This window comes from Melanostigma gelatinosum (genome assembly GCF_949748355.1).
Source record: "Melanostigma gelatinosum genome assembly, chromosome: 19".
Lineage (NCBI taxonomy): Eukaryota > Metazoa > Chordata > Actinopteri > Perciformes > Zoarcidae > Melanostigma > Melanostigma gelatinosum.
The window spans coordinates 441,334-469,066 of NC_136652.1; the positions used below are offsets into that span (position 1 = coordinate 441,334).

General features: G+C 41.2%; 1 protein-coding gene across 3 annotated transcripts; it reads left to right on the forward strand.

Annotated features, from left to right (window-relative positions):
- Positions 1 to 206: 206 nt before the first annotated feature.
- On the forward strand, positions 207 to 26,642 carry stxbp6l (syntaxin binding protein 6 (amisyn), like). Of its 3 annotated transcripts, none has more exons than XM_079290939.1 (7): positions 207 to 360; positions 1,145 to 1,312; positions 4,696 to 4,826; positions 4,904 to 5,213; positions 5,295 to 5,393; positions 24,699 to 24,856; positions 24,997 to 26,642. In XM_079290939.1, the coding sequence occupies exons 2-7, from the start codon at positions 1,159 to 1,161 to the stop codon at positions 25,018 to 25,020; spliced, it is 876 nt and encodes a 291-aa protein (XP_079147065.1). In that variant the 5' UTR covers positions 207 to 360; positions 1,145 to 1,158; the 3' UTR covers positions 25,021 to 26,642. The 3 variants fall into 3 exon arrangements, with proteins under 3 accessions (XP_079147065.1, XP_079147067.1, XP_079147066.1); XM_079290941.1 differs by having other exon boundaries at positions 4,904 to 5,084; XM_079290940.1 differs by having other exon boundaries at positions 4,991 to 5,213.
- The last annotated feature ends 1,091 nt before the right edge of the window (positions 26,643 to 27,733 follow it).

Genomic DNA, 27,733 nt, shown 5'->3' on the forward strand with positions numbered 1-27,733 from the left:
CTTTATACACCACTGGTCTTTAACAATGAACAATTTGGATCTTCATAGAAGAGCAGCCACCCCCACCCCCCCCCCCCATGTTAAAGTGCTAGTCAGCCCTGGCTCTGTCTATGAGAGTCAGTGACAGCCAGTGACTGTTCTCTGACTTCCAGCCTTAAACCACGTGCATGTCAACCTCTTGAAATGGGATGGACTGTGTTTTATTGTGCCTTCACAGCAAGGCACGCCAATTGGTGTGTGCGCGTATACATTCATGACGGAATCCTGGAAAACATTTAACAATATAACAAGCTACTAACAAGGACATCTGGCTGTAGACTAGAGGCCACTACAAGACTTAGAAGAAACGGACAAGAACAGGTAGGCTAACCTGTTGGTCAAACCTTTTTGACATACAGTAGAAGCATGAATCAGAAATGTACTGTAGGAAATGAAAAGATGAATACGTCATTTTCTGCTTTAGCCTCTTTACTATTTGCTGTGATGACTGTTTAACTGTGGGCGAATCACTTGGTTTTTCATATACAACTATCCATATAATAAAGCTCTGCCTAACAGCAGCAGCTGAAAGTGTTGTAGAACAACTCTAATTCTTCATTTAGATTTGATTGGTGCTGAACTAACGATTGTTCTGTTGATTTGTTTTCAAATTGATTGATTAAATCTTAAGTCTTTGAAATAACAGAACGTAGTAAAATGACGAAAGTGACTTGTAGCTCTGTCATGTTTTCACTGATCAAAAGGCACAGACATTCAGCTTACTGTGATACTGTGACAACTGCAGCCAGAGATTAATTGGTGTTTGTGCTTGAGAAATTATTTTAACAATAATTTATCAAAGTTGTTGTTGATACATTTTTCTTTCAATCAAACAAATAATGTATTGACAAATCCTTTCAGCACTAGACTTTATGCATTTTAAATGTATTTTTATTTATCTCATATTTGTCATGTGGCCATGTCTTTGCATATGAAGGGATAAATAAAGTCGAGCGTGAAACTAAATAAAGTGTACAAAATGTACAAAGCATGTTCATCATAGAGACTTGTTGGCAGAAAACAGCTGATCGGATTTTGGAGCCTGTGGTTATTTTAGTCTGACTGTGACCTGCCAAGCAGTCATGTCCATCCATCACTTGTGCAGGTCTCAGGACTACAATGAACATTCAGTCTGCTATCAACAAAGAGGTCTTCATCCCTCGCGATGAGCGGCTGTTGGTGGCTGTGGAGGTGCATAGGAGGAAAAGGAAGAGAATGTCTTTCCTGCCTACTGGAGCCCAAGGAGACTACGCCACATTCATCTGTGTTTCAGGTTAAATCTGTCTTTTAAGACTTTCTTAATTTAGTGCAAATTAGCTAAGTATTGACAGTCTGTAAATTGTGTTTGTTATTTACAGACAGGCAGCACAATGAAAGTAGGTCCCTCAGATTAGTAAGAGAAACTGTGATTGGCCAGTCATTCATTTCATCTTGAAAGAAAGAGACTCTCTTGTCAGCAGACCAGCTTGAGGTTCAATTACTCCCCGATTCATTGGCTGATGTCATTCATTGGACCCTAACATTTAAAGTGTAGACAAAATAGAAACAGTGAAAAGCAAAGCTTTATTTGTTGTCACGGCTAATGGTCATTTCTGAACTGAAATGTTATGTTTTAATAGTATCATATGTACAACAATTTAAGTCTAGAGTAGTTTCATTAATTATGAGCAAAAATAGGCATCCGGTTGTTTGTTGCCTGACCTATGTTTATGTTTAACTTTCAAAGACAACTTGTGGCATGATGATCCTGTTACTATACAGAACCACAAAACCTGTTGGGGGGTAGGTTAGTGTGGACATATCAAATAAACATACCCAGGACATTTATATTGTCAAAATCAATTTCAGCAGTAAAAAAAATGAAGAAGAATTTTGCTCATTGAATGTACCATTGCATACCTTAAATATGTCATGGATGAACCTCAGAACCACAGGGAAACCTTTAAATGTTTTAAATGGGTTAGACAGTTATTATGGATGCATTTCTTTTCCCAAAAGAACTGTCCATACCCACGCCCTCGCTCTGAAAAAAGATGTTCATGAATAAAATAAATTCAGATAGTATCAATACAAATTCAATAGGGGACAGAATGCCTTCATAACGAGTACTCAAAGAGTGTGACTTTCAGTCCATCTCATAAGGGGTGCAGGTATAGCGGCTTTGCACATCTAAAATGGCTAAAATCCTTTTCGGTTCACAATCAAAAGTATAAATACATTTGAGGACATATGCTGTGTCTCCTAGATGGGAGGGAAGTTCGATCATCCATTTTTCATAAAAGAAATACACAAATTGAGACAAAGGTTCAGTTAGGCAATAGGGCAATAAAAACAATAGGGCAAAGAATGGGATTTTTGAGAGTATTTTAGGTAAGCCATGAAATACAGAACAAATGGGATACTTTCTCTTTCTCAGTAATCCAACCTCCTCAGAGCGCCAACACTTTATATTTTTATTTCTAGGTATTTGTTTATTTGTAAGGGACAAGTACAGAGAAACATTGACCATTGCAGAGGCAGAGTCCAATGTATTGTACATATTTATATGGCCGAAGCTAAGTTCCAACACCAGTCCCTTGATGGGCATTGATAGTTTTAGTGATCATTATAATTTCATGTTACACTTTAAAATCTTAAAATCAGTGCATATAATCAAACACACAAACATACCCAAACAAATACATGAAACAAACAAAACAGAATGCAAAACAAACATTATTTTAGTGCATAGGTAATGACTTGGTGTCATGGTTACAGTTCTGGCAAAGTTTAACCAGTACTGGAAAAATGTTTTAAAATCCTGAATCTGCTTTGAGCTGTCAGTTAGGGAATTCCAGAGGGCTGTGCCTTTAATTGAGAATGCAGTTTGTGCAAAGGAAGTCTTACAGTGTCTGGTTCTATAATTTCCTTTTGATATACTTTGGGTATTAGTGGCAGTATAGTGAAGTCCAATTCTGAAGTTGTCAAAACTGAGAAGATTATACTTCTTTAGGATGTTGCAATGATGAAATATTAGTGATGTCTTGTCCAGAACATTGTTATATTGGTGATAACAGGACAGTGGTTTAATGGAGGAGAGGTTATGTGGTATGAGTTTGTGCTGTATTAAAGGGTAAGCAGCATTTGATTTGCCTGAAGGTTTGATCAGCCCTAACAGTTCTCTATAATGTGGCAAACCTTAGTTGAGAGTACAAAACAATTTCAAGATACTTTCAATCCTGTACCCTCTCTAGTTCTCCAGTAAAAGTGTCTTTTATCTCCAATTTGAAAGTGTCTGTGTTTGAGAAATACATAGACTGTTGTTTTAGCATTGAGTGTTAGCCAGTATGTCACCTTGCCTAAACCGTCTGTTATTAGACCCATTCCCCTTGATGTTTGAAACATGCATTTCTTTGACCACTTTTTTTCTCATAGATTTAAAAGTGATGATGTCAGTGTTTTAGAATGTCTTTATTGTCAATGAATTAACGGCTTGGGCTAAGAAGCTGTTTTTCATCAGATTATGGATGAGATAAATCTGTGACTTCATTGCATTTTTTAATTACACAACATGGATTGTTTGAGAATATCAAGTCATTCAATGTCTCTGGGGAGTCTTGTTGGAGTAACTTTTTTTCAGATTGAAGTTTGAGGTTATCTCTTTCAGTTTTCCCTTGTTGTCTAACAAGTTTATATTGAAAGTACAAACATTTCTTTATGCTGTGCTTCAAAAATCATTATAGAAGGAAATTGCATGGCGATACATGACCAGCACATCAAAGGACATTTGGGGGGAGAGGGTAATACGTACAGCCAAATATTCCAGATGAGATGTTATTTCCATCTCACAGCTTTTAATGTTATCTTTAAATACATTATTACATATCCACCTTTCTTTTCTGTAGCAAGGCATTTCTACCAGCTCTATTACAATATTGGAGTTGAGACATGGTTGGGAAAGAGTCAGGAAGTCCAAGTTTGAATTAAAGGATGTGGGATTCTCTGTTTTCAGCCTCACTTCCTTCTGATTTATCCTTTTCGCTGGCCATAGAGAATCTAGTGTTACTTGCCTTTTTGAAGTGTGCAGTAGGGCATGGTTGACGATGTCTCCCATACTCTGCCTTCAGCATACAGTATTCCTTTGTGTTTCTTTCGTATTTCTTGAGTTTATAAGTCTACATTCCTTTTAAGGATCTAGTGATCTTGTTGGACAGCGTATTGAAAATGTTAATTTCCATTGTCTTTAATCTGTACTTCAAGCTGCATTAGTTTTGCAGTGATTGCAGTTTTCTGGTTGATTAAGAGGACAAGGTCGAGGGAACATTTATTCTGGATTTTTTTTGCATGAGTTTTTTATTATATACCACCTAGTTACACCAATATGTAGGAAAGTACGGCTGTGATAACCCCTCAAACTTTGTGCATGTTTGATGAAGGTTAAAATACTCATATTTAGAGTCAAGACCCGAGACATAATATCAGGTTTAAGGGTTAAGTAACATCGTGGGGAGCTTCACTGCTCGGACTAAATTATAAATTATCAAGGTAAAAAAAGATTTTTTCAGTACGGCATTCCTAGGGTCTTTTGTGCAGCTATTATGTAAACACGTTCATTTTTAAAAACTATTATTGAAGGCTTTCAATAAGGATATCATATTTTGTACATGATTTACCTAGTGACCAACACAAGACCACATCAGCTCCTCATTATAAAGGTGAAGCAGTTTGGTGGCTCCTCCTCCTTCACCAGAAGGTCCCAGTGGAGGGTGGAGCAGCTCCGACAGGTCAACGGCATCAACCCCAACAAGGTTAGCAGCATTCTGTTCTTACTAGTAGTGATCTATCAACATATCGACTTTGTTCTGCCTATATTCTGCTCTTCCAGGACAGCCCAGAGTTCGACCTGGTGTTTGACAATGCTGTGGACCAGTGGGTAGCCAGCTCATCAGCAGAGAAGTGTATCTTTGTCCAGGTCCTGTACCATGCCTGCCAGACCTACTGGGAGGGGAAAGCAGGAAGTCTGGGCAAGACGGGCCACCAAAAGGGAGCAAGTCAGTGCGCTCACAGTAAGTTCGGAGGTGGTCCCAGTGACTCCTCACCAGACTCTGCAATCAGAACCCCGCAGGCCCGACGGCAGAGCTTCATTCCTCCAAGACAGACAGAATTCATCAACTGCCAATCCAAACTAACAGGAGGTAGTGATTATTGAGGTTTATGATATGTTGGGAATCATTTAGTTGATATGTGAATGAGCCCGTTTTAATGTGTTCTTTCAGATGCCTGCACCATGAATCTGGTCATCTACCGCTGCAAAGCCTTCTTGAATCGTATGAAGAATATGATGGTTGCAAACCAAAGTCGATCACCCGCTCAAGGTAAGGCAGTGATGAAATGGGGGGCTAACGTGCATTTACAGGTCATACAGGTTAATTAGTTATGGTCAATACCATGAAAAGAGCCCTATAATTCCTTCTTGGGTTCTGGAGGAGCTATGTCAAGTCTGAGAAAATCAGAATCAAAAACACCTTTATTGGCCGAGTACATGTGCCCATTCAAGGAATTAGACTCTTGCATCTCTCTTGATGTACTTCCACAGAAATATCAAAAACAGCTAGGGATAAGGACAACAAAGCTGATCAGATAAAGGGAAAGAATACTGGACTCTATTGTTGAATACCAGAGCCACCCCAGGGCTGTGTGCTCAGCCCCCTCCTGTTCACACTGTACACCCACGACTGCTACCCCAAACATGACTGAAATGTCATCTGCAAACTTCACAACAGTTTGCGGATGACACTGGCCATTGGCCAGATTACAAACAATGATACATCCTATAAAGAGGAAATAAACAACCTTACAGAGTGGTGCTCAGGAGCTGATTGTTGATTTTAGAAAAAAGGAGATGAAGACGCACATCCCTGTCTACATCAATGGAGCTGAGGTGGAGCAAGTTAAGCAGCTGTAAGTTCCTTGGAATCAGCATCACAAACAACCTGACATGGTCATCACACATTATCCTGCTGAAGAAAGCTCAAACGGCTGTATTTCTTAAAAGGCAAAATTCTCATGCCAAGCTCTTGTCAATTTTTACAGAGGAGCAATAGAAAGCACTGGAAACATTACAAACTGGCATGAGATGTTCAGGATTCAGGACAAGAGGGCTCTACAGATTGTGATAAAAAAACACCCAGGAAATCATTTGCATCCATCTTCTGAGCATCAGTGATATTGCCTGCGAAGAACTAAAGGGATATTAAAAGAAAAAAACACCCAGCCACAACATGTTCACTCTGCTGCCGTCTGGAAAAAGATACAGTAAGTATCAGCTGCCGTTCCACCAGACTTCAAAATAGCTTCTTCCCTCTGGCTGTGAGACTCTTTCACTCACCCCCCACCCTAATTTAGTTTTTTGTTTTCTTTCCTTTGTAGCAAATTGGGACTACAATCTAAATGTTCTTGTGCAACCCTGTTGTACAATGAGAAATAAAAACATTGTAACAAGTAGTGAAACAATCGGAATATATATATATATATAAAGCATCAATGTTCAACAATAAAATGAAAAGTCTATATATCAGTCAAGTAAATTGTGTACTGTACAACCTGAACCTGATGACGTAATTTTCAAGACTGCTTGGAGATTTGAAGATGTGGGTCTTTACCAGGCAGGGAGGGATATGTGGAAATATGCTGTTTGTTTGTTGTAGGATTTAGTTTTTTTGGAGCTTGTCCCATACTATAGGGACTAAAAGTCAGGATATTTCAGTGAAAAATGAAATTGCTCGAGTAAAGAGTTGGAAAAACTAAGACTATGGCTGACACAATAGTTCTTTACCAGAATGTATTCTCTTAACTACTTAATTGTGTTCTATAAAGGATGAATACTTTGGTCAGCAGATTTCAACTGACATCAACAACCTGTTTGGAGCTGTGGGAACACAAACTCTTCCAGTATTGTGATCCAATATTAGTTTATTAATTTAGTTCACTTGTCTTTAAAAAAATGCAAAAACGAGATTGCTGCATTAGAGCTAGTGCCAGTATCAGACTAGGCAATATTTTTACTTACGGTCACTTTGTTAGCTTAGTCAGATTAAGTTATTGAACCCTGACCGATGATCCGTGTGATTGGTAAGGTAGTAGGGGCCAACGTCATTGTTCCACCTGGCAGCACCAACCATGAATGTTATATTTGTTATCACGGTTGAAAGTGAATGAAATGAATGAAAGTGAAGCGGGAACCATGTGGTCACTGCGTAGCGAAGGGGGGCTCTGTGTTTTTCTTTCCAAGTCACTAGATCAAGGGTGAGTGTGAGAAGCGAACTGATGTGCATGAAGAGATAGGTTGACCATTTTCCAATATAACTTCCAGGGTCTGATTATGTTTTTGGTAATGTATCAAAATCAAAATATATATGAAAGTGATATGAAATAGATATTTTATTCAAAACAATTCCAGAACTTAATCAAAGTTATATTTAACCCAAACAACTTTTCCTTTACTCAGTTTTATTTTGAATACATTGTTGTATTTTTCAAAGTTCAAGACCAAAATTTTAACTTTTTTCAAATGATAAAAACTATTGACCTGGATTTCTATATTGATGACATGTAGTGTTAAAGTGATTTGAGTGGTCAGAAGACTAGAAAAGCGCAAGTAGAAGTCCATTTACAATTTACGAATAATAACAATAGTTGTAGCAGTTGGTGTCAGGCTGGTCCAAGGCGAGTCTGAACCAGCCCTAACTATAAGCGTTATCATAAAGGAAAGCCTTAAGCCTACTCTTACATGTGGTGAGTTCTTCTGACTGAAACAGGAAGCTGGTTCCACAGAAGAGGAGCTTGATAACTGAAGGCTCTGGCTCCCATCCTACTTTTTAAGACCACAAGTAACCCTGAATTTAGGGAGCACAGCTCTCTAGTACTATAAGCTCCTTAAGATATGATGGTGCCGACCAATTAGTGCTTTGTACCTGAGGAGAAGGATTTTAAATTAAATCCTTGATTTTAAAGGAAGTAAGTGCAGAGAAGCTAATTCGAACCTGTTCCACCAGATGTGCGAGAAGTGTACAAAGAGGACGGAGAGCAACATATTTTAAGGATGCTCAGAATTCCTACACCTCAAAATGTTTTTTAGCATAGAGAGAGATTTCAGAGTGCGTAAGCATCTCAAATCCATTAAAACTCTGCAAAGAAGATGGTCAGTGGAGTCAAGGGTCAGAAACTACAAGCACTTTCCTTCACTAAACAGGACAACTTTGGCGTCCGTTTCCTTTTTGTGTGTTTTCTGGGATTCAAAACGACACACTTCCTGTTACAGGTTTCCTCCCTCTCTTCCCTCTATACCACCATGATTCGTCAGGTCATATCATCCTGGGCTTGTGTCCTTCTGGGTAATTTTTCCTTCTGTCTTTTTGTCTATTGTCCTATGTGTGGCACCTCTTTGCTGCAGCAGAAAGGCCTCTCTGTGATGTGGCGGTGAGATGAGAGGACACTTTGTTTATTTCTGGGAGGTCGACACAATAGACGGCCTTTAAGAAGCCCAGTGCTTTGAGACTGATAGGCAGCGCGGCGCACCATTGAACCCGCTGACAGGGCAGTGTAATGGATGGGAGATGTGCCAGGCTGCAGCAAGGCACAGAGTTACAGTTCAACAGCACATCATGCGAAACCTTTTCAGCAGTTTGCAATCAGTCTTTGCAGTTAAAGAAAGATAACTCAAAATCAGGAATTTGTTAATTGTGTTGTCATATGCCGGCAACAGCCTCGTCGTGGAAGTGTAGCAACTATCCACCTTACATGGAGCTACACAAAGTTCAAAAGTTTGCTTTATTGTCAATTCCACAATGTACTGAACATACAGGGGAGTTGAAAAGACGTTTCTCTCTAGTCCAACATAAACATATAAAGTGAATACAGTGCAATACATTAAAAAACATTAAAAAACATTTAGACAATAAATATATATAATAAGAGAAAAAAAACAAAAAAAAAGCTATCAATCTGTATTTAGCAGCAGTTGGACATGGGGAGTCTTAAAAGAGAGGAGGGAGAGATTTCAGAGAGTTCAGCTTCCTAACAGCCTGGTGGACGAAGCTGTTTGAGAGTCTGGTGGTGCGAGCACGGAGGCTCCGGTATCTTCTCCCAGAGGGCAGGAGGCTGAAGAGACTGTGTGAGGGGTGGCTGGAGTCGCGCACAATCATGGTCACTTTGCGGATGAGGCGAGTGTCATATATGTCCTGCAGGGAGGGGAGTGTGGCACCAATGATCCTTCCAGCTGTGTTCACTATGCGCTGCAGGGCTTTCCTGTTGTAGTCAGTGCAGCTTCTGCCCCACACAGTGATGCAGTTTGTCAGGATGCTCTCAATGGTGCCTCGGTAAAAGGTGCACATGATGGGTGGTGGTGTTCTTGCCTTCTTCAGTTTGCGGAGAAAGTAGAGGCGCCTCTGGGCTTTCTTTGCCAGTGATGTTGTGTTGGCTGTCCACGAGAGGTCCTCACTGATGTCCACCCCCAGGAATTTGGTGCTGCTCACTCTCTCTATATCAGCACCATTGATGGTCAGTGGTGGGTGTTGAGTGTGGCCTCTCCGGAAGTCAACAATAATCTCCTTGGTCTTGCTGTTATTCAGAAGGAGGTTGTTGTCTCTGCACCACGTGGTCAGAAGGCTGACCTCCTTCCTATAGTGGGTCTCATCGTTGTTGGTGATGAGACCAACCAGAGTTGTGTCGTCTGCAAACTTGACCATCTGATTGGTGCTGTAGGTTGTAGTGCAGTCGTGTGTCAGCAAGGTGAAGGGCAGTGGACTGAGCACACAGCCTTGAGGGGCCCCTGTGCTCATTGTGATGCTGAAGAGCAAACTGAAGAGCAGAACTTTGATCATTTTAAATAACTACAACTTATGAAAACACAAGGAACTGTTACACCAGAGTCTTGCCATATTTTGTGGCTGTTCCAGCTGCGTTTCACACCTCTTTTATATTCTTTTATATATATTCAGTCTTTGAAAATAAATATGCAGCTTTCAGCTCCTCCAGCAAGCCTCCTCGATCCTTGATCCTCAAAATTTGACAGGAGAATTGGAATGTCCTTCAAGATGGAGTGCTGAGATCGATTTCTGGGTCACAGAGTTGCACATCAAAATGCAGTTGAGGCCGATTTGCTACACAAGAAAAACATTACAAGCAAAACCACACAAAAACAGTAGTACATTCCTGTGGTGCATTTTTTGAATTTGCATCAGGAGGAATTTAAACAGCAGCAACACAATAATTATCTGGCTAGATAATATGGCCGACATCTTAACCTTCAAAATTGGATATCAGGGAAACATTTTACCATCAACTTTGACTGTTTGAGCACCAAGCATCATGATGTAAACACAGAATTCTCCTCCTCTGGTCCACCCTCCTGCTCTCTGTTCTTCGGTCCACCCATCAAGTGCAGCTTGTTCCGGGATAAACGATGGAGCCAGGTCTCTGTGAAGATGTGGTCACAACAGTCACCGACCTCCCGCTACTGGAGTCTTATTTCATCCGTCTTATCTTTCTGCGACCGGACATCAGACAGCCAGGAGTAGGCTGGGTAGTGGAGTAGCCTCAGGTCCTGTTGTGGCAAAATGAAGAGACGACACGGCGAACTGAAGTTGCAACCAGTGGGAATTGTTTTAATGCATATTCGTCAACATCACACGAACTTGGCATATCGAAACAGATTCCAAATCGTACTGTCCTCAGATCACTTTTATAGTCTAAATACACGCCTCTTTTGCTGTGCTCACTTCTTAGGAATGTTGTTTGGTTGGTGCCCCTCTGTCTGCTCCTAATCTCTTCTTAAGAATGTTGTTTGGTTGGTGCCCCTGTGTCTGCTTCTAATCTCTTCTCAAGAATGTTGTTTGGTCCCAGAATATGTGTTACATACCACGTTATATTAACTGTTTACTTGTGATATGAGGTTTTATGTCTCAAATGATTCTGGATATTTTGACACAAGAGGAACACTCGTGTTTACTGCAATCATGGAAGTTAAGATTGTAACAACAGTTGGATTCACAAGTTATATGATGGTTTTCTTCAACACATCCCCCGTATGAGGGTTTCTTGACCCTCAACCTCACTTCATATAACTTTTGTCAATTAGGTGGAACTGTAACCTAAAGTTTTGGTCCCTTACTGCATTGCAACAACACAAGTGATCTATGTAAATATGTGCTTGATTATATACCAATACAGTAACAATACAATACAGAACATTTGAGTTAGTAAAATAATTCAAATAACATCACTCACTGCTAAGATTCACTTTCATATAAGGGCGAAAAAACCCGCAGATTGCATTACAGGAAAAACTCCCTTATGGTCCTTTCCCGCCAAGCGACCACCTTTTTGGCATGAAGTGAATCTGTTCTTGCTTGCAAACATGTATTAACTGATACATTACACATAAAAATTTCTGCAAACTATTGAACAATATATCAGTGTTCATTAGATGCAACGTCTGTGATAAAGCTATACGCTATAATACTTCTGCACTGATTATATGGATCATGACTATGCATATATGTGAATGTAGAACTATCTGATTATAATACATTCAATTTATAGTGAAACAGTTTGGACAGATGATAAAACATGTGACGTGGTGTATTTTGGACGAGTGTATTTTCAACAAAGTTCAGGCTCTCGTTTATGGTGAGATGCCTCCTAGTCCTGTTTCCTCCATCTCATCTGAGTCCTCCAGATAATCCGGAATGGGAAACAGGTCCGGAAACAGGTCCGGTTGTCCAACCACCATTTGAGCGAACTGGGCCTTTGCCCCTTGCTCAATCGTCATCATGTTCATCATCTGAGCCAGTTGGAGATTTGCCATGACACCTATCTGTTTGTCCATGCTCCTCTGGCACTGTCTCCTCAGGATGGGTACGATGCAACATGCCAATAGAAAAGCCACAATTAAAACTATTAATGCGCCAATTCCTGCTTTTACCAACACAGACCCCCATTGTCCCAAAATTTGGTCTAACGAATCCCATGACCACCTTGCCAGCGTTGTCCTTAACTTCCTGTCTCAAACCCCGAATTTTCCCCATTGCAACAGCAAATGTCCCATCAGGTGCAGTGTCATTGGGAATGAATGTACAACAATGTTTCCCAAACATTTGACATACCCCACCTTTTTCAGCTAGAATCCAATCTAATGCTTGTCTGTTTTGCCATGCCATTGTACTGGTCTGGTGTAGCTGCTCACCCAAACCCTTAAAGGCCTCATCAGTGTAATTCATGTACTTCTGCTGATTGTAGTAGACATAATTGATCCAGTTAACGTTTTTGTTGATAGTAATCCAGGGTAATATAGATTCAAGTCCTGCCTTAATCTCATTTTGTGCTTTGAACTCCTTTGGAATCCCTTTAGGCTGTCCTATAGCGTCTAACTGGATACTTTGGTCCAGCGTGGATTGTCTCTTATACCTACGCTTCTCGTCGGGCACTTCCATCATTTTGATTGTTTCCCCTGCCCCGTTATATATTACCACTACCGGTAATCTCATTCGAACCAATGTGCACAGCCCTACCCATCTGGGCAGCAGAATATTCCGTAAAACATTTTCACCACACATCCAATAGCTGTCGGCTATTCCTGTTGTTTGTTCACTCAACAAATGAAGAGTGGGAATGGTCATAGTTATGTTATCACAATTTTGGTCAAGTGGTATTGGGTTTTCATACCATACTGGTCTCCTGGTGAACAAAGAAGTCATATTAGCCTGTGGGAACCAGGACACCACCCAAGTTACTTTACAGTACACGGTAGTATTGCCTACGTCAACCCTTCTTTTGTCTGACGCAAATCCACCACTGGCAAAACATTCATATTCTTGTAATTGATCTACTTTATAATTAGTGGGAGGCTCATTCTGTGTTGTGGAAATCATAAATTCTGCACATGCATTTCGTAGTTGATATGCAGGATACAGGTCAAAGTAGTTGTGTTTCTTTTGGGATCCATACAAGAGTCTACATTGAACACCACACATAGGAAGTCTGAAGATTGAAGCCAACCCTCGTCTGGGGATGAATCTTCCCTCTCTGCAGTCATGCTGTTGTGTCTTTGCGCACTCTTTGAAAGTATGTTTTTCTGCGACCACTATAGGCAATGTTGTTGGAGCTTCTGAACACATTATGCATTCAATCGAGGTCATCTCTTTTACTGAGTACCATGCCCACCTATACCACCCATTCTGATTAGCATGCTCCCAGTCTTCATCTTCTGTTATTCTAACACTTCTCTGCATTGGCCTGAATTGTCTCCCTGAGTCTTCTACATCATCTACCGTTCCGTTCCATCCCCCCCTCTGGGTCATAACTGTCATTATCATAATCATAACTTATGTTGTTACCTGTTTTTATAGCTCCTTCGGCTTCGGCTTTCTTTACTGTTGGAACGATAGTTGAGTTAGTTACCACTACATTAGGAATTACTGCCTTGGTCGTCGTGTCTACTTGTTTTCCAGTTGTTGTTACTAACGGATGGCTTGGTTTTGTGCTAACCTCACTTGGCACTGTCACTTGCACAGGAGTGCTTGGGACTTTGATTGGCCATGGTTTTGGAGTAGTTGTAACAACGGTTGTACCGCTGCTCAAATGAACTCTTAAGGTTGGAGTGATAACGGTTGTTACCTTATCTACCTCGACCTTGATGAGAGAGTGCAGTCGCTTTCCTGCTTGCCTCTGCTTGCATTTTCTTGCTTCAATTTGCCAGATATATCACATATATCACTCTTCAACGTTTGAGTGAAGACAAATCCAGAAAGTCGTCGAGCTATTTGGATTGTTGGCTAATGCTAACTAGCAGCTAAGTTAAAGCTAAGTAGCAGCAAGATGCCTCCCTTCTCCACGGATGACTACTACAAACTCCTACAGAAGATTGCAGTCTTGGAAACAAAAATCTACCGACTAGAAGTAAACGCGGAAGTAAATGGACTGTGTGGGAATGATACCACTCTACCATGGACTCAAAACACTGGACAAATGCAAGCTAAGACACAGCTAACTAGCACAACCAGGCCTACCAAGAAACAGGAGGAGAGAGCAGATAATGAATCTTATGCGACTGACTGGCCTGCACTAGCACACGGGCAGAACTCCTCCTCAACCCCTGCACCCAGACGGACAAAGCCAAGGACAGCTAAGGAAAGTAAAACCTGCAAAATACCTCCACAACAACCAAGCCTACAACTTCAAAACAGATTTGCTCCATTGTCGCAGGATCATAAATCTCCATCTGATGACCTGGATAAGCAGCTAACAGAGTTGTACCCCAAACCGGACAGTTTTTAGCTGATGTTTCAATACAATTCACTTACAATGTTGATAAAAATGATCGTGTAATGTTTTCAGTTGATTTAATGGTGTTAAACTTCGTACCTTTCAAACTAAATATTGTTGTAATTATTACAGTTAGCTTTGCCTTTACCAGAGTCGTTAAAACGATGCTAACACGGGTGAATTAGCCGTGCACTGCTCTTGGCCTAATCCGTACGGACTTCTATCCTCGTTGTAAACACTGGCTGCTGCTGGTTTTTCGGGGATATTCGCTTGTTTCACGGTCGCAAAAATGACCATCAATGCTGTCAACACATCCGGGACCGTAGTTCTGTCCTTCACAATAAGATATCATGCTTCAACAACTCCAAATGATGCAATAAAAGCTCCTTAATTTCCGTTTGAGCTGTTTTAGCGTCGCCCAAGCTTTCTTTCTGCTTTCTCTCATCAAAGTCACTTTCCTATAGTATTTAGACATATAAACGTCCATATATATTCATGAAATTTGACACATAGATTATTTGATATGTATGAATTAATATTATTTACGTTTGGTTGGCGATCGCCGAAGAAAATGACAGCGTAATGACCGGAAAGGGCGTCACGACGGAATCGTTCGAGACAGGCCAATAGCAGCTAGCGCCGACCGAGGCAGGCCATCGTTACGTTATCTCCTCAAAGCAGGGTAAGAACTGAGAGTAAATGTGAGAAAAGGCCGCAGGCAAAGCTAGTGACTGGGCCTGAGACTCTGATTGTTGGTGACTATGCTGTAAAAGATGTCAGAAAACTGTGCAGCAAGAACACCAAAATACTCTGCTTTCCGAAAGATATGGTCTCTGACATGAGAGACAAATTCGTGGACATCGTGGCTGACTATCCCACAGCGAAAAACATCATCGTGCATACAGGAAGCTGTTATATTGTGAAACAACAGTCTGAAGTTCTAAAGCGCGACTTTATTGATCTGTTAAACACAGTCAGCTCTGTCAAGGCTGAGGTGTTTATCAGTGGCCCTCTCCCACCAGTCAGAGGAGATGAAGGATTCAGCAGGCTATTTGCACTGAACAAATGGCTGTCAACTGCATGTGCTGACCATTCAGTACATTTTATCAACAATTTCTACCTTTTCTGGGAGCGCAGACATCTTTTTGCAGCGCATGGAATTTGCCTGAACAAGTCAGGGGTAAAACTGTTTACCTCAAACCTGTTTTTCTCCCTGCGTCACCCGTCTGTCCCTACTGTCAAGGACAAGATACAAGAGGAGTCTAAACACAAGATAACCACACAGCATCGCCATGGAGACCTTACGGGAAGGATACCCCCGCCTAACGACAGCCAAAAGGAGGAGTCTCCAACCTCATCATCAGAGACCGCCTCCAATCTCCCACTTTCCACACCCTTCCCAGACGCGGAGTCTTTACCTCCCTCCCCAGCACCTACTAAAAGTCCATACTTTGGACTGCAAAGTATGGACTTCCTAGACGAGGAGTCTTTACCTCCCTCCCCAGCACCTACTTCTATTTCGGGTCCATACTTTGGATCGCAATCCTCTCTCACACTCTCTCCATCCTCCTCCCACCTGGAGTTCACTGACCACATGGAAAAGCTGGTCATTGCTGGAACCAAACACACTCCTCTCCCCACTCCTCGACGGTTCCACAACCATCCTCTGTCTCCCCTACATGATAACGGAAATAATTGATATCTTCTGGGTCCAGGCTACAAGGCTAATGACACCAATGACTCTCTCCAGGAAAAGTCGGGGCCCTGTATGCAGCTAGCCGTTTCAATTCCTGTCCTGCAAGTTCATAGAAAAAGAAAGGTGAGGCTGCGAAGAAATAATAGTAAACATGCTAACTTATCAAACTTAGCATACCTTCCTCGTCAGCCTGTCCAAATAAATTGGGCAAAGAAAGCTTTAACCACATTAAACCTAGCTTTATTGAATGTCAGGTCTCTGTCAGGAAAAACATTTTTAATCAATGATTTTATTGTTAGGCACAAACTGGACATTTTGTTTTTAACTGAAACTTGGTTAAATCAAGATAACAGTGCAGCTGGTCTTATTGAATCAACACATCCCAACTTCAGTTTCATGAGCGAAACAAGAGCACATAAGAAAGGAGGTGGAGTTGCTGTTTTATTTAATGATTCTCTTCAATGCAAGCAGATGCCCTTTGGTCATTTTAGTTCTTTTGAATATGTGGCTCTTAATTCCTCTCAAGCTTTATTCCTAAACATTTACAGACCGCCTAAATACTGTGGAACCTTCTTTGATGAGTTTACTGAACTGCTGTCTGTAATCTGTATTGATTTTGACTGTGTTGTTATTGTTGGTGATTTTAATATCCATGTTGATAATCCCCAGGACAGAGATTCTATAGAACTATGTTGTGTCCTTGATAACTATGATCTGACTCCGCATGTGACAGGACCCACCCACAACAGGGGGTACACTCTGGACCTAATCATCACCAAAGGTGTAAACATTTCCAAGGTTGCTGTGACTGATGTTGCACTCTCTGACCATTTCTGTGTTTTCTTTGACAGTGCAATCTCCTTGCACACAAATGTCCAAACCAAGGTTGTGACAAAGCGTTACATCTCTGAAAACACCAGTGAACTATTTATTCAGAAGTTCTCCTCCACACCAGCCCTCTCTTGCCTCTCAGTCAATGAGCTTGTAGATGGCTTCAATTTTAAAGTTAAAAATATTATTGATGCCATTGCACCCACTAAAGTGAAGGTTGTCTAGTGTAAGCAAATATCTCCTTGGAGAAATGCTACGTTGGTCAAAATGGAGAAACGAGAGTGTCGGAAAGCTGAGCGCAGGTGGCGAAAAACGAATCTCCAGGTTCACTGTGACATCTATAAAGAGAGACTTCGCAAATATAATTTGGAACTTAGAAATGCAAGGCAGTCATTCTTCTCTGACATCATAACCAAAAACAAGAACAACACACGCGCCTTATTTGCTACTGTCGACAGGCTAACAAACCCTCCAGTGTCGGTAGCTGCTGAACTCCAATCCACCTGGGCATGCAATCAATTTGCCTCCTTTTTTACTGACAAAATTCAGAAAATTAGGCAAGCAGCCAGTGCCTCCACATCAACCACAGGATATGTGTTGTCCCGATCTCTGAATAACATCCATTCAAATATCATGACACAATTTCATTCACTCGACCGTAGAAGCCTAGAAGACATTATACAACATCTGAAGTCATCCTCCTGCTGCTTGGATATTCTACCAACACACTTTTTCAAAAATATTTCAAACTGCATGACCACTGATCTTTTACAAATTGTAAACACATCCCTTCTCTCAGGTGTCTTCCCACAAGCCATAAAAACTGCAGTTATTAAACCACTCCTAAAGAAGGTTAGTTTAGACTCCGCAACGATGAAAAATTATAGGCCAATATCAAACCTCCCATTTTTGAGTAAAATAATTGAAAAAGCGGTTTTCCAACAGCTGACCAACTTCTTGACCATAAATAACTGCTTTGATGTTTTCCAGTCAGGCTTTCGACAGCACCACAGCACTGAAACTGCTCTTGTTAAGGTTTTCAACGACATCCACTTAAACATAGACAATGGCAGAAGTTCAGCTCATTTAAATCAAGATTGAAGACTTTTCTGTTTGCTGCTGCCTATAATTGAACCACATTAAATTCATACATTAATCAATTTCCTGCATTTCTGCATTTTACTACTGCATTTTATTTCTTGCACTGTTTTTTAATGTTTTAATGAATGTTCTTAATTGTTTTTAAATCTCCTTTTCTTTTGCCTTATGTTTTGATGCTTTTAATGGTTTTATGTGAAGCACTTTGAATTACCTTGTTGTTGAAATGTGCTATACAAATAAACTTGCCTTGCCGTACCTGTGCTCTTATGGTAGGAGTATTAACAGTTGTAACATTTATCTCACTCTCAGACTTAACTGGCTTGGGGGTAACTGTACGGTTACCACTATTGTCGATAGGGTTCATCAATGGAATAACTGTTGGACTGGTTTTGGTTATTTTAGCAGACGGAGTTGTACCGTTCGTTTCCTTATTTGTCAATTTGGCAGTTACGTTATGGTTTTCTACCACCTCTTCCCATTCCCACATGGTGTGAAGTTTTCTCTTTCTACGTATATTAGCATGCAACTGTCTAAACACCTGATATGCTGGTTTGAGCTTCAATGACAATGCTGGCATAGGTCTTGGTCTAACATGGGTTTGAATATATGTGGTTGCATCGCACTCAACTGATTCATGGTATCTGGCTCTCTTCCAGGATGGCTGAGTCATCATTTGGCTGCCGTCCTGCATGCTCTTTGATGTCGTCGCAGATTTCACCATCGTCAGCGTCTCCTGTCCCATGCTTCCCGACAGCATCCATATCAGAAAGCTGATTAGTTTCAACATTTGTTCCAGGCTCACCTTGTTTGTCATTTTCTTCTGACTTTACACCGTCCTTGTTTTTGTCTTGGACTTTCGTGCAATGACTCAAGTGATACCACGTTGTACTTCCCTCGACCTGGACAGCTGGTTGGCGTCGCTCGCACCATTCTGTAGGGACCTTCTCGTCTTGGCTCGTGCCACTTTCGTCTGAAGACTTTAATGTACACCTGGTCCCCTGGAACCACTGGTTTCTCTGGCTTCTGGTCGGACCCCGGCTCCTTTCCTTTCTCCTGTAAATAGATGGATCTATGTATGGCAGTTAGTTGCTTCATATAGTCCTTTAACTCTATTTGCAGTTGCTCAAGTGGGGGTCCCTTGTAGGGCCCCCTCAGTTGAGGTGCTGGCATAGGTCTGCCTGTTAGCATTTCATGCGGCGTTAGGTGCGTGCTTCTGTGAGTTTGCATGTGATAGCTCATTAGCGCAAGTGGCAATGCATCTACCCAGTTTAGCTTAGTGCTAGCACAGATCTTATTCAACTTTGCTTTTAGCATTCCGTTAATCTGTTCCACTAAACCTTGGCTTTGTGGATGATACACGGCGCCCAATCTCTGTTTGATTCTCAACTGTTGTAAAATCCCCGTGGCTACTTTCTGCACAAATGCTGAACCATTATCTGAACTTATTTCTGATGGTATGCCAAATCGTGGTACGACTTCCCTAGTCAGAAATTGAATAACTGTGTCAGCTCCTAGGTTCTTTGATGGAGTTGCTTCCACCCAGCGACTGAATCGATCAATTACCACTAGCATATATCTCTTTCCATATGCTGATTTTATCATGTCCACATGGTCTATGACTAAGTGTTTAAATGGCCCTTCTGGGACTGGGATGTGTCCCACCGGTGTTTTTATGCTTTTGCGCACATTGTTTTGAGCACAGATTTCACATTGGTTCAACACTTCATCCACCATTGCTTGCATAAATGGTGACCAATACCCTTGTCTCCTCAATCTTTTCAGGACTTCCCCCCTCGAACAGTGATCATCACTGTGCGATTCTGAAATGAGAATGGTCAATAATGCAACAGGTGCTACCAACAATCCTTGATGTGTTCTCCACAACCCCTTATCATCAATTGTTGCCCCCCTTTGCATCCACATGTTATGTTCGCTTTGGTCTGCCTTTTGTTGTATCTGAATAATGTCTTCGGGCGTGACTACAGGCTCTAGTGACACCACTGGTGATAGAATAGCTACTTTACACTTGGAAGCTGCTTTTGCAGCCTCATCTGCAGTATTATTTCCCCTTATAATGTCATCATTCCCTTTCCAGTGTGCCTGACATTTAATGATCGCAAGCCTCGTCGGGCCCATCATTGCTGATATCAGATCCATTATCTGTTTTTCATGCTGTATTGGACTTCCGTCTGTTTTTCTGAAACCTCTCTGTTTCCACAATGCTCCAAAGAGTTGTGTGATGCCTAGTGCATACTGGCTGTTAGTGTAAATGTTTGAGACTCTGCCTTTAGCGAGTCTGCATGCCTCAGTCAATGCTTTTAATTCGGCTACCTGTGCTGAACATAGCTGATCACAACCTTCAGCTTTCACTGTCACAAAGTCACTGCCTATTTGCTCAATCACGGCAAATCCAGCATGATTACCTCACCACATCCTCCAGTCTGCTCTGCACCGGAGTTGGCAGGGCTTCAATAACTGCATTCCTGAACAAAGTCATTAGGACAGGGCTGCTCTCGGCCTCCTCCTCTGTCTCTTGTTTCCATCTTTTCAGCTGTTTGTTAATATATGCAGCTGCATTCTCAGTCTCTGCCAGAGGCTCCCCCTTTAATGATTTAGGATCTATTTTGGAAGGGTACTCCCCCCTCAGGGCCATTCATAACTCAGCTCTGTATGCATTGAGCTCAGTTCCGTCTGCCATAGGATTGGCCATCCAAGTGTTTCCGCTATTGCGTAAAATATTTTCCATAGTGGATACTCCAAGACTCTGTGCCCACACGGCCTTAATGTCTCCCAAGGCTAACATTCTACCGACTGTTTCCTCCTCAAAAGCCTTGATCCACTTACCAGCCCCCTCATGAATGTCAGGCAGCCTGGAAATCAGTCCTGCAAGGTTGAGTGTTTGCCAAGGTGTATAATGCCCCTGAGATCCTCTTATCAAAATGGGATATTGCCCATACCTGTCTGGTGGGTGTATGCCGGGTCTGTATCTCAGGTCATAACGTCTGTCCCTTGTTTCCCTTCCCTTTTTGTTTGAACCTGCTAGTCCTCCTGACGCTCCTTCTACTCCTCCTTATGCCCCCTTTTCCCTACATATCAGCCTGTGGCTCTTGTCTATCTCTCTCTCTAGTTCTCCAATCGTGTCGCTTGCATGTTTGCGACATTGCTCCACTTCCTCCTCCATTTCTTGAATTACGCACCGAATTCCATCGTCCCTCGACTCTCTCTCTCTGCCCCTTACATGTTGGTCCATATCCAGCCAGTAAGACTCTCCTCTGTCTCTCCCTACGGTCTCATTTCGTTGTGCATAGCAATCTAGTATGTCTGATATTTTCGCTGGTCTTTCTTTTTTGCCAGTGCTGCAGTATATTGGGGGTAGATCTACTATTTGTGATGCTGGGGTCGTATTAAGTCTGGGGCTGGTTGACCTGGTCGGGTCAACCTGTGGGGGAGTTTAGTGCGTCATTAAAGATCTGTTGCTGTCTTCAACTTCTAAGTCTCCTTTAATGTTAACAGTTCCTGCAATTGATGGATAAATTCCTGCAGTTTTCGAAAAGTCCTGCAGCTGTTCCTTTTGACCTGTTTTTGCTTTTCTTTCTTTCAGTTCAACTAACCCGTCTCTTACATTTTTCCTGTAGCGTTGACCTTCAACCTTAAACAATTTAATTGTTTCTCGTTCTAGTTCTCTTTTCTGCAGACGTTTCTTACTTTTGTCTTTTGGTTTGTAATCCTTGATTCTCAATTCCATATCCTCACACAAACCCACATCAAATGTGCCCTCTTTAGGCCAAGATGGATCTAGTCCTTTCGTGCGTTTAGTTCATTTCTTTGAAAGTCTCTGGACATCCTTTGCATGCTCTGAGTTTTTGATCGCCACGATAGCTACTGGTGTCACACTCATGTTTAGTTTATTTTATTTAAACTTACAACCTCGCAAAATTTCAAATCAAGAAGTCTATTAACTTGAAATATTATTTCACGATACTGTAGAATATTGCAATTCTTTACTTCATGGTTATTTAGGAACATACAATGATCACTGTCTGTATCATCTCTCTTTTTGCTCCTGTTGCAGTCTGTGTCAGTCTGGTTGTTCGGCCAAGGCTATCCCTGCGGAGCCAAACAGTTTGGCAGTCCTGCCAAGACACAGCAGACGGAGCAAGAAAGGGAGGGTTATTGAATATTACCGATACAATATACCTTCAAATGTATACAAATAGGATAAACAAAGATCACGACAACCAACACAATTACATTTTTAACCTAGTGTTGAGGAGAAAACTCGGCTTAATGCAGCTGCATATTGTTATGTCCGACCGACTAGATAAGCTGGGCGCCTTCTCTTTATCTCTAAGACGGCGCAGGCAGTTGAATCTAGTTTTCTGTAGACTATGTGGCATTTAACTGTTGCATAAGCTATCTCTCGGAGTCTAGTACTTTTCCACTGTGTTCAGGCGAGCGCTAGAGTGCCCCGCCCGGAGTATTTGACCTTTGTGTACTAGAGCTTGCATATCCGCGTATAAGCTGTGTTTAACATTGAATGTATATATTTTATTTACACTAGAACACAATAATTAGCTTATCCAAATACCTATACTGAATATCTCTCTCTGAGATACACGAGTAAAGTTAGATGACAGAAGAACTGCAGTTCACCACTCAATCCCCCTCTCTTCGACACAGAGAAAAAGGAAGAATTGCCTTAAGCTATACAACTACACAACACTGTGACACTAATGCTACAAACTTTATACGCTTTAAGTGACAATTTTAACTGCAATGTTTGGACGTTTGTGTACTGCCAAAGATTCTCTTTGTACTAGAACAAATTATGTTATTTGCTTATTTGCTTATTTGCTATACGCACTTGTACAATGATGTATATTTCTTATGCGGGATTTCACAGAGGCTCGATTGAACATTTGCAAAAGCGTTATCACTGGGAGAGCATGCCAAAAACAAGCCAATATTTCATAATCATGCAAAGCCACCCGGGTGTATATCACATCAAAAGTCAGCAGTCTCAGTCTGTCAGTCAGTTTTTGTTCAGGTTTTATATGTCTCTTTCTAATGTCAGACTTTGACTATGTGGGAGTTTTTAACGGTATTGCTTGTACTCAAGTCTTTGTTAAGGAGAGATTCTTATTGTTGGGCTGTTTCACAGTTTACAAGTCCTCTTTATATCACCGGACCACTTTTCCATCAGAGGCTCATAAAGTTTTTACTTAGGGGTTTAATAGGGAGTATTGTCTCTTCCCTTTATTCGTCTATGGATCTCTCCTTTATAGTATTACTTTATCAGTAATGTCAAAAAGTTACAGTCGTGTGCACACCTTTTCAAACTGTATTATTCATTTTATGGTCTAGTTAGATATTCATTTTCCTGCTCACTAGATTTCTGCACAAAATTTCGGAGTCTTGTCAGCGTAGTGTTCTGTCTTAAACAGAAACCACTCCTAACAGACCCACATAAATCTAAGCCAGTCCTTTCGTTACTTCTCTCTCGAGTAGAGGGTTGTTTCAGGACCTGCGTATCTAACTCACAATGGAGTTCCTTACAATTATTTGCAGAAATTGCTTCATCCTGAGCACACAAGTCACTTTGTCATTAGCGTACTAAAGGTCTCTTGAGCTTGAGAGATTCACGGAGCGCTCCGCATTTTCACTGACTGGCCAATCCAGATGCCCAGCCCCAAGTGCTGCGACCGTCTTTGATACAGAGAGCCCTCTTTTTACAGCTGGAGATCAAATTTAATCATTTCAACACATCAACTTTTAGTATTTTAACCAACAAACACCAGCCTCTCTCCTCCTCCGCCAAAGAGCGTGGGTTCCGTTGAGGGGACCCCAGACACTCCCTCTTATCACACAAGCGAGAACCACGCTATACAGAAATAAATCTATGGTGAGATATAAAAGTCTCCTACCTGATACAGCGCCTGTAGCGTGGCTGTCGGTTGGCTGAAGAAGTGGGAGATGTCTCGGCCTCGACTCGAACACACGTGGGCGCCAATTATGTTGTGGCAAAATGAAGAGACGAGACGGCGAACTGAAGTTGCAACCAGCGGGAATTGTTTTAATGCATATTCGTCAATATCACACGAACTTGGCATATCGAAACAGATTCCAAATCGTACTGTCCTCAGATCACTTTTATAGTCTAAATGCACGCCTCTTTTGCTGTGCTCACTTCTTAAGAATGTTGTTTGGTTGGTGCCCCTCTGTCTGCTCCTAATCTCTTCTTAAGAATGTCGTTTGGTTGGTGCCCCTGTGTCTGCTTCTAATCTCTTCTCAAGAATGTTGTTTGGTCCCAGAATATGTGTTACATACCACGTTATATTAACTGTTTACTTGTGATATGAGGTTTTACGTCTCAAATGATTCTGGATATTTTGACACAAGAGGAACACTCGTGTTTACTGCAATCATGGAAGTTAAGATTGTAACAACAGTTGGATTCACAAGTTATATGATGGTTTTCTTCAACAGTCCAAGCTGGGTTAGCTTAGCTTCCATCTCGGCTCTCCTCCCTCTCCTCCTGGGGTGGTCGCCTATGCTTTTGGTGGCGTTTGGTATGGCTGGTGTGGCTGGATGTTGATGTTGATGAGTGTTTCTCTGTTACATGCCATACACCCTTCAGTAACAAAGATGAAAAGACAACATATTACTCTGACTGCTCATGTTAATAAATGTCTTTTTGATATATGTTTTCTTCTTTTATGTGTATGAACAGGTCAGCCAGGGCAGGGTGTCACATGGAGCCCTATGGGTAATGTAGTCCACAGGTTGAATGTGGTTCTGGGGCAGCGTGGAGAGAGACTGACTCGTGCTGAGGACAAGACTGCAGAATTGATGCACAAAACCCACCAGTTTGCAGACACTGTTCACAAGGTGACATAAACATACAGCTACATATATATATATACACACATACATACACATACATTTAACATATGTAATATAAATTACAAAGTCCAGATTTGTATGTTGACTGTATTTGTTTATTCTACGTTGTTTTATTTCCAATGCAGATGGCCCTGAAGCATTCAAAGTAGAGTCTGTTGGTGGATGAATGGAGTTCTTCAGATGTTGAAGATGAATCCTGTAACATGGACACTAACACAGTCTGGGCCCAGCAGATACAGCTAACTCGTCATGAACGTATATAACTGAGTGCAGCAGAGGACTAAATACTCTGTCCTTGTGATCTTAATCTTTCAAAGTTCAGTTCACCTGTCCATTATGAGAAAAAAGCTGGACTTGTACATTTTAGCTGGAGTTATTTAACATTGTTTTTTGTATAATTAGTCATCGAATTGTTTTGACCTGTCACTTATTATATTGTTTCAATAGATAGGGGCTGTGTGACAGGAAGTACTGCTCAGGGTGAGTGGTATTTTTTTCCGGTAATGTATTGTGATGGAATATTTCTAGGTTAATCGGGAAAAGAGAGTTTTTGTTCACAAATCGATAATGAAGTCATCAGAAGATTCAAAGTTGTCTTTTCCTCCGTTTATTTGCTTGCCACGGAAGAGTCCACAACACGATACGTATTCAGCAGCATGTTGTAAAGACTTCGACTAACTGCAGGATTCATCACCGTTTTATACACGGAGAGGTCCTCTTTTGCAGATAAATCATAGGCAGGGGATGAGAGGCTCTCTGACACAGGTTAAAGGCTTCTGCTCATTATTTAGTTCCTGTCAGGTGTGTTCGCTGGGAACCAGTCACTGTTGTCAAGATGAAATGAGATTTACAACAAGCTCCTCATTACTGCATAGTCTTGAACACACGTAAGTTTCGGGTTCACACAGAGTTCAATATATTTTTCCCCTTACAGTCTTCACTTCCCCTTCTTGTGTGGAAGCGTGTGATAAACCAAAAGTAAGAGAAAACAGGACATCTGGTTCATAAATTGATTAACTGCTGTTTTGTGTCTGTCTGTGTTCATCACTTTCAGTGGTACATGTTTTAAAACATAACATGATACTATAACATATTTTCCCATTACAGTATCTCCTTGTGGTTTGGACTTCATTGAATTTAATTATTATTTAGTTACTCACCACTTCTCATAATTCTGTGTTCCTAATGTGTTTTTGTAGTGTGTGTTTTTGTAGTGCAGTGTCATGTTGTCAAAATTGTGTTATATCTAGGATTATAACAATCCTGAACACTCAACCTGTCACTTCTGGTCTGTGTCTTTTTGGTCCGTGTCTTTTGGATTGCGTGTCTTTTTGGTCCGTGTCTTCTCGTCCGTGTCTTTTTGGTCCATTTTTTAAGTTTGTCTTAGAGGTCCTGTCTTTGAGAGTTGAGTGAAGGTGGTTCAGGTACATTGAGATCTTTTCATTGAGAGGAATTGTATTGTGAGCAAGGCAAAGGAAGCTGGTCTGTGTAAAAAAAAGTCAGGGTGACAGTTGAAACCCTTCAGGTTTGCATCACTCCTTTCCATACATAGCTGTAATGCTGATTGAAACAGTGGATGTAGTATTTGTTTTTTTAAGCGTGATCTAATTTCCACTTGGAGTACTTTGATATATTCAGGGAATCGAGGGAAGTAATTATAATCAAGCTTGGCTTTTGGCTACAGTTTAATGTGTGTGATGTACTGTAAATGTCTCTGATGTATTAACTGAGTGACAATGTTCCCACTCCTCACTTTGAACAAAATAAATAAGCCTGGACCTGAAAGTTGGGCTGTGCTTTGTTTTTTTAAACTCTTCAAGGATATCAGCTGTTCAGCTTTGATCACTAGGCGCTCACAGAGCAAAGAAGAATAACTTCAGCACTATAGCAGTTGACGGTAACACAGTTTTAATGTTACTGATGAAATTTCAAACAGATTTGTTAGTCCGTCAGACCCATTGTAATGGACATCAAATATTTATTGGTCTCATTTTCCTTAACCTCTTATGACTCCTGTAAAATTAGCCTAAAACGCCTATCCAAGGCGTACCCAAAGTAAACTGACAGCTCTTATTGAACCATTGGGAGTACATGTATGGTTTTAGTCTCTATTGAAAGGTAACACTCTGAAGTTTCTTCACAACCAGTCAGAATCACTGTAAGTGCTACTAGAATTGAGCTAATGAAGCTACAACACACTGAAACAGAATGTTTTTATTTCCGCCTGGATGTTTTTTGGCCAACAGATGCCTGCAGTTAACTATGGCTGGGACTTTTTAGCTGGAAAACACAATGGTACCATAGCATAGTACATGTTCAAATTCAATAACAATACGACAGAAAATGAATATTTTACACATGGTTTACTAAGAGTACGTCCACGTAAAAGCGCATTTGGAGGCTCATAGTCAACACGGTAAAATGCACAGACTACGATAAACTACATGTCCGAAATTCGAACTACAGCATATTGCCCCCAAACTACAGCCCCCTTGCAGTTAATGCCTGCAGGCAGCATGACAGGGAGTGGAACAGCGAGTGTGCTCTGATCGCTCACTATTTTAATAAAGTATCGATACTAAAAATATGCAAAATCTTATCGTTTTTAACGTACAGGTACCGCGGTACCTTTTTAGTATCGATACACCGTGCAACCCTATTATGGCGGATGGCATCCAGTGAAAGGTGCATTACCGCCACCTACTAAATTGGAGTGTGGACCCGATAACTAGTGGTGTCACGGATCACCCCTCACGGTTCGGTTCACTCGTGAACCGCGGATCAATCGAGTATTTTTTTATTTTTACAGTGTAATCATCATAGTGTGTAATAAAGTTCTACTGCTGCTGTTCCTTTTCAAGT